This window comes from Pelophylax lessonae (assembly GCF_965119305.1).
Source record: "Pelophylax lessonae genome assembly, chromosome: 4".
NCBI classification, from domain to species: Eukaryota; Metazoa; Chordata; class Amphibia; order Anura; family Ranidae; genus Pelophylax; species Pelophylax lessonae.
This window is the reverse complement of record NC_138771.1, coordinates 466135098-466142684: the sequence shown is the minus strand read 5'-3', so window position 1 is coordinate 466142684 and position 7587 is coordinate 466135098. Positions and strand designations below refer to the sequence as shown.

The window sequence follows — 7587 nt, the reverse complement described above, 5'->3', positions numbered from 1 at the left end:
TTGTAAAGTTGTTAAGTGCTGCACAAACTGTCAATCCTGTATTATAATAATAACAATAATAACAATACACGCACAACTGTTATCGCTTCACAACAGAAAGTTTCTGGATCAATTTGTTCACTTGATACAATGTTTTCCTTTCCATATATGTTCTATCCATTTTTTGGACATATACATTTTTGTAAACAGTGCTTTTATTTTATATATTTTCCAAACATGTTATATTTGCTAGAGATCGAAATGTGCCTGCTCCTGAGGAAGTGAACTATGTTTCACGAAACGCGTAGAGCTTAAGAGGACTTTTCAACTGACAGCCAATGTACAGCAGGCATCCAATCTCCTTTTATATAGTTTATTTGTTGATATTTTTTTAATATGTTTAATATGTCAATAAACAAGTGATGATTTATCATATGCTCCCTTTTGCTTACCAGCAGTTGTATATGTATTACCAATTTATCATCATGCACGCACTGGCCACACCTCATATAAAGTCCCACGTTTTTAGTTTTGAACACTATGTGTTCCCCCATATTTTATATGTATACATCAGGGATGGAGACCCTATTGCACAGATCTCATTTAAAGTCCCAATTTCCTCTTCTTCCCCGATTTGTCTTTTTTCCCCATCCTCCCCATTTTTCCCTATATCCGCCTTTTGAAAAATGGAAACAAAAAACCTAAATAAAATTTTTACTGTAAAAAAATAAATAAAATAATAATAATGATAATAAAACATGACTATTTATGTTTTATCTTTCTGCAAGGAGCTGACAGAAAAATCCGGTGTGAAAAATGCTCGCTCTGGTGCGTATGTACGCAAGGCATACAGGGTATGTGCGTAATTTCATTCTATTGGCTAGAATATTCATTTGTTTTATCCACTAGGCTGAAATTATGCACATACATGTGCGTTTATGCATGTTTGTGGTTGCATATGTGTAAATTACGCCAGCACGCTTCTCTATGAATGCAGGTTTGCGCCATTTTGTAGCCCCCTAAACACTGCTGTAAAATACAAGTGTAAACACCACAACGTGCTTGCACACACACTGGCCAATACTGAGCTGTGTTTAGGGGCATAAAAAAGAAAAATCCTCTGAAAGTGGCATTTTTTTCTCCCTGTATGCATGTAGCCTTGGAGAGAAATTCCCATCATTTTGGGATATTTCCTCTCTCTTCCTGCTGCCCGTTTTTATTTTTTATGTGGTTGTAACTATGTGCAGGCAGCCTATGTTACTGTATGGGGATGCAGCAACTGTATGAGCCACAGGTCGTAATTTACAGGTGTGTGGATGCAGGTGTCTGGCCCCAAATACAATGTGCAATTGTGGCCCCTCGCCCACACCAGCACATTGGTCAAATTAGGATTTGTGACTGCTGCATCCTCCAGCCACACAAACAAACTCATTCACACTGTATTGGCGAGAGCAGTGGTCCTCAACCCTGGTCCTCAGGGCCCACTAACAGGCCAGGTTTGCAAGATAACTGAAATACATCCCAGGTGATATAATTTGCTGCTGCTCAGTGATTGCAGTACTCTAGTCTGCATCTCCCCAAGGTAATACTTAAAATCTGGCCTGTTAGTGGGCCCTGAGGACTGGAGTTGAGGACCACTGGGCTAGAGAACCCATGTGAATGAGCCCTTCATTGTTTTAAATTAATTTATACATTTTTTTGAATTTATTTTATTTTACGTTTTTATGTATTAAACTTTTTTTTACAATGCTGTTGGGGGGGGGGGGGGCGGAGGGGAGGGGGGCTTTGGTAAAATATCAGGGGTCTAAACAGACCCTTGATATCTCACTTTTGAGACAGAGGAAGGGGCTTAGAATATTCATTCCTCAGGCTCATTTCTCTGCATCCTCAGCTGCACTGGACAGCGAATGAACAGAAGCTCCTGTTCATTCACAAACTGAAGCAGAGTAAACACATGACATAATTTACCGACTCTCCATCCCCGGCTTCCCCGGCTCTCCATCTTGAACATCCCTGCCATGTTTACTTGCAGCAGCCGGTGGAGGAAGAGAGGAGGGACGCCGGCAGCACTGTATGGGGGTGGGAAGCACACATGGAGGGCCCGGGCAGCAGGGTAAATCCTGGACAGGGAGGGTGATTGGGGGCAATTCTAAGAACCGATCCCGATGCAAGGCATCAAAAGCACCCTACACAAGGCATACAAAGTCTGAGGGCGGAGATGTTGTTTAGCCACTCTGGGGTCATACATCATGGTCTGACAACTGGAAGAGTATATTTTTTAATTCCCTTTACCTATTTTAATAGCAATACATGTGTGAAATCCAGGATAATGTAAATAGGTACCATATTTCCAGAACCTCACAAGGCTGTAAGATTCACAAAAAATAATAGGTACTTAGCCCACAAACTGTAAGATCTTTATTTTCCTCTCTATGATTGTCTACTTTATTGGATTATGGGGTGGAGGACTAAATACTTTATGATGTGTCTCCTAGATGGAACTTGCATAGAGGACTGAGAAATCGAAAACTGTTGTCTTGCTTTGCTAGCAATTTGGTTCTTGTCCCAATGTTGGTAAACTGTAAAGCTGGATACACACTATACAACTTTTGTTGGTAGATTTCCATTAGATTAAAGCCCCGTACACACGCACCGATTGTTGGCCGACCGATCGGCCGTCTTTTGTCCAGTGTTGTTGTGTTGGTTGAAATGTGCTCTAGACTGCACACAAATTTTCTCGGCCAACAACAACCAACTTCAGAAGTGATGTCATGTGCTGGTTAACTTTCCGTGTGTTTTTTCTTCTCTGAGCATGCCCAGTCTTGCTCATCTGATGTTTGTCGGCCGAAATCTGTACTGACTGACGAACAATCGGCCGTTGTGGTGACGGCCAACAAAAATTTTATAGCATGCACACCAGATTTTGTTCGGCCGAAAAGTAGCAGTCGGTTGTCGGAATCATCATACTAACAAGCCGAAAATCGGCTGATCGGACGTTGGCCGAAAATTCACGGCCAACAATCGGTGCGTTTGTACGAGGCTTTACCTTAAACTATGTAGTTCAAGGGCCTGCCTGATTGCATACAAATTGAAAGTTTTTAGGCCTGACCTCATATTATATGGTTTTGGTAAGTCTGAAGGAAAAAATCTAAAGAAAATTGTATAGTGTGTATCCAGCTTAAGCACACAGTATAAAATGCATTGATTGTGCAGGGATAACAATGGTGACTGTGGTGGATTGCACTGGAAGATAAAGCAGAAGTCCAGAAACATTCAGAAATGACAGTTGGCAACATGATATGTGGGGTGCTTTATGGCAGTCCTGCTGCCCCAGGCTACGGCCTATGTTTTCTGCGTATCTACCTGAGTCGATTACTGCATGTTATTCCATGTGAGACAGTACGTTGAGCTTGTTGAAGAAGCAATAAAATGGCTTCAAGAATAATCATATCTTACTAGCCATCATTCTCAATTAAATAATTGCCCATCTATTGGCAACATTAGCCTTTCTTCTTTCAGTTTCTCGCCAATCTATATGGCAGGGGGTCTTCAAACAATGGCCCTCCAGCTGTTCAGGAACCACAATTCCCATCATGCCTAGTCATGTCTGTGAATGTCAGAGTTTTACAATGCCTCATGGGATGTGTAGTTCCTCAACAGCTGGAGGGCCGTAGTTTGAGGATCCCTGCTATATGGTGACATGAACCAGGCATTGCTTTATTGTCATTGGACCTTCACCTTTTCCATGTTCTGACCTGTTTTTCAGGAATTTCGGGTGTTACTGGATGCCTGGGAACTGAGGTGGCACTCCAGATGAGAGGGAACAGTGATAACAATCCTCAGGAACTAGGAGACCTCTCCTCTGCAATACATGACTAAAGACACAATAATACACAAATGATAATGCAGAGCGCATACCAAACATTAGAGTGAGCCATTATCAGGCAGACTCTATCAATTCTACATTTCTCAATGACTTTCTTTCTTAACAGATTGCAAACATATTTTCTAGCAGAAATCACTCTTTTTCTGTATTATATATATAATGTACTTTCTTATTGATTGCACAAATTGGGTGAAAAGATCAAGCTTAAAAAAAAAAAAAAACTGTACCAACAAGTCACAGATTAGTCCCATTGCACCCTTGAGGCTGGGTTCACACTTATTATACGAATTGGATGTAGCTTTCTCCGCATCCAATTCGCATGACAGGAGAGTGTGACCGGCTCTCAATGGAGCCAGTTTACACAGCCCTGGGGAAGCAGCATTTGGAAAGGGTCCTGTGCGTCTTTGGCTCCGAATCCGGTGTGAATTCAGGCAGAAATTTGGATCTGATTTGCACCTGAATCGGTGAACAGGTATGCACCGGACCCCCTGCTGTGAGCAGCGGCCGCAGGATGTGTGAACCAGGCCTAAAGCTGGATATACACTATACAACTTTTGTTGGTAGATTTCCATTAGATTTACCTTCAACTATGTAGTGCAAAGGCCTGCCTGATTGCATACTAATTGGAAGTGTTTAGGTCTGACCTCATATTATATGGTTTTGGTAAGTCTAAAGGAAAAAATCTAAAGAAAATTGTATAGTGTGCATCCAGCTTAAAGCGGAGTTCCTAGGTGTGAGTATTTCTTCTTGCAGGTAAGTGCGAACCGGGACAGATCAGAGGCTATCCATTGTGGAATGTACTAGCCCTGACTGTCCCGGGGGTATTTTCATTAAAATTTTTTTTTTTTTTTGTGGCCGAAACTCCGCTTTAAAGCAAATCTGAAGTCCACGAATGGGAAGAACATTTTTTTGGCTGTAAAGACAAAGTCTAGTTTGCCCAAAAAAGACACTTCGTCTTGCTCCTAACACCATTTTATTTACTGCATGGCTCATGTGCAGTACAGAGTGAACTATAGTGTATGTATGCTGTGCATATTTTTTATTATGGCACACCCCCACCCCTATCCAAGGCCATCCACACAGCTGTCGGAAGCCTTATACGATCAGATTATCAGAAGAATTTTCATCAGTTTTTTGTTGCATGGTAGTCTCACATGGAAAGTGAAGAGGTTACTTTCACACGAAAATTCTCATACGATGTTTTGTATGTATTCTTTAGTTTCTGAGCATGCCTAGTCTTGCTCTTACGATTTTTTTCGAACGAAAACTGTACCAAGTGCGTGAATATTGGACGTTGTGTTCACATATGATAAAAATGTTATAGCCTGCACATCCAGTTGTTGTCGTCTGAAAATTCGTAATTGGCTGTCTAAAGCACCATACTAACGATCCGAAATTCAGCGGATGAAATTTTACTTCCAATTTCTTACCGTGTGTATGGGCCTTCAGGCCTGCTTCACACGGGGCTTCAGCTTGTATAAGAACAGGTTGAACATCAAGGTTTTATGAAACTTCGAGCAAGCCTTTGCAAAGATTTCAGCAAGCTTCAAGGAGCTTTCTCTAAACATTTAAAACGCCCTTCAGCTCCAGTTTGTAAATGTTGAATATAGATCAGAGTGGGAGTGCTGATTGCCACTTTAAACCCTTCACGCCAACATAACACATACACTATATTACCAAAAGTATTGGGACTCCTGCCTTAAAGAGGTTGTAAAACTCAGAAATTAAAAAAAAAAAAAACCAACCTGGAAGACAAACACATAATGCATCGCATACTAGCTCATTATGAAATACTTACCTTAGAACGTGGGTGTCCAACCTTTTGGCTTCTCTGCCATATTGAGTGTGGAGAAATTTTCTCGGGCCGCATATAAAATATATACTATAGTTAAGATATATAAGTAATAAAATGTCGCCGCACCCTTCGCACGCCGCCGCGCCCCCCGCACTAATTTAGCACAACTAGAGGATGATCAAATTAAATGGAATCAGTATACAGAGGTTTACTTCTTCTGAGAGATAATAAACCACCATGACCACTTCAGTGATTGGAAGTGGTCATGGTGGTAGGAGTCAGAAACACTGCACTTGCTCACCTCCCCCCTCCCCTTAGAGGCAGCCTCTGCCTACCGTTAGTTGGAAGCCGCTGTGGCCGTGCCCCCGACCCGACTTCCTACCTCCCCAAAAAAAATTGTCAGGGGGCAGTGGGCTGCATTGCCTGCGGTTCTGGGCCGCAGGTTGGACATGCCTGCCTTAGAACGAAGCCCAGCAGTGCCGCCCACTCACCTCTCTCACGGGTGACATGTTCGGTCACCCTTCTTCCGGGTTTGCGGCATCCAGCCATCTGATTGACTGGAGCCGCGATGACGTTCACAGCACAGGGCTCTGAAGGAACAGCACGAGCAGCCGTTCCTTCAGAGCGCATGCACCAGGGATGTCACTGGCTGTATGCAAAGTAAATATCTCCTAAACGGAGCATGTTTAGGAGATATTTATAGTACCTATAGGTAAGCCTTATCATAGGCTTACCTATAGGTACAACTTGCAGAGGAGGGTTTACTTCCACTTTAAGGCTGGGTTCACACCTAAATCAGATGCGGCTCACAGCAGGGGTCTGGCGTGTCCCTGTTCTCCATCTCAGGGACAAATCAGGCCTGAATTTGGACCTGAAACTGAGCCAAAGACGCACAGGACCCCTGTGCAAGCTGCTCTGCAGCCGCCATGAAGCCTCCTTAGAGAGCTGGATACACTCTCCTGTCATGTGATTTGGATGCGGGAACCCAGCATTACACACACATGAATTTTAAAGGCATCCCAGTCTTATGGACCGTACACACGATCTGAAAATCGGGCGAAAAATAACGCTTGTGAAAAGATCGGACGATAATCTGATCGTTAGTACACAGCTTACGAGAGGCGATCACGATATTATCCGGTCGTGCAAGCATAAAAATTTTGATCGTATGATAACACATCGTACGATAATCGTATTATCAGTATGTTGTTAGTCTGAAAAAAATGGTGAGCAGTAGATAGCGCATGAGCAGTAGACATAATTTCCCCTCACACGCTACAGCGTGGTTACGCATACCGGAAGCTTTTGAATCATCGTCCGAGAAAATTTGTATCGTAAGTAACCTCTCCCGTTTGCGAATATTATTGAGAGTTGCTAGCAAACAAAAAAAAACGGACGGAACGTCGTCCGACTTTCGGATCGTGTGTACTGGGCATTAGTCCATAGGGTTTAACCACTTCTTGACCGGAAGGATTTGCCCCCTTAATGATCAGGCCCTTTTTTGCGATTCGGCACTGCGTTACATTAACGGACAATTGTCGGTCGTGCAACGCTGTACCCAAACAAAATTTACATCCTTTTTTTTTTTACCACAAATAGAGCTTTCTTTTGGTGGTATTTGATCGCCTGTGCGATTTTTATTTTTTGTGTTATAACAAAAAAAAGAGTGACAATTTTGAAAAAAAAAAAACAATATTTTTCAATTTCTGCTATATAACATTCCCCAAAAAAATGTAAAAATCCAAATTTTTTAACATTTTAGGCCAATTTTTTTCTGCTACATATTTTTGGTAAAAAAAAATCGCAATAAGCGTATTTTGATTGGTTTGCGCAAAAGTTATTGTGTCTGATCAGGTCTGCCTGAAAAACTGACAGGCAGACCTGATCGGAAAGCCCGTGTGAATGGGGCCTTAGGTGTGAAGGAGTT

The 7587-nt window shown here is 42.2% G+C and overlaps 1 protein-coding gene across 1 annotated transcript in view; it reads right to left on the bottom strand.

Annotated features, from left to right (window-relative positions):
- The window catches only part of NIPAL4 (NIPA like domain containing 4), a gene marked incomplete at both ends in the record, with an annotated part of 28218 nt that extends 26219 nt beyond the window's left edge, over positions 1-1999 (bottom strand). The window contains one exon of the mRNA XM_082256346.1: positions 1948-1999. Within this exon, the coding sequence (XP_082112472.1) occupies positions 1948-1999 (52 nt within the window). The remainder of the gene's footprint in view (positions 1-1947) is intronic.
- Positions 2000-7587: the final 5588 nt, after the last annotated feature.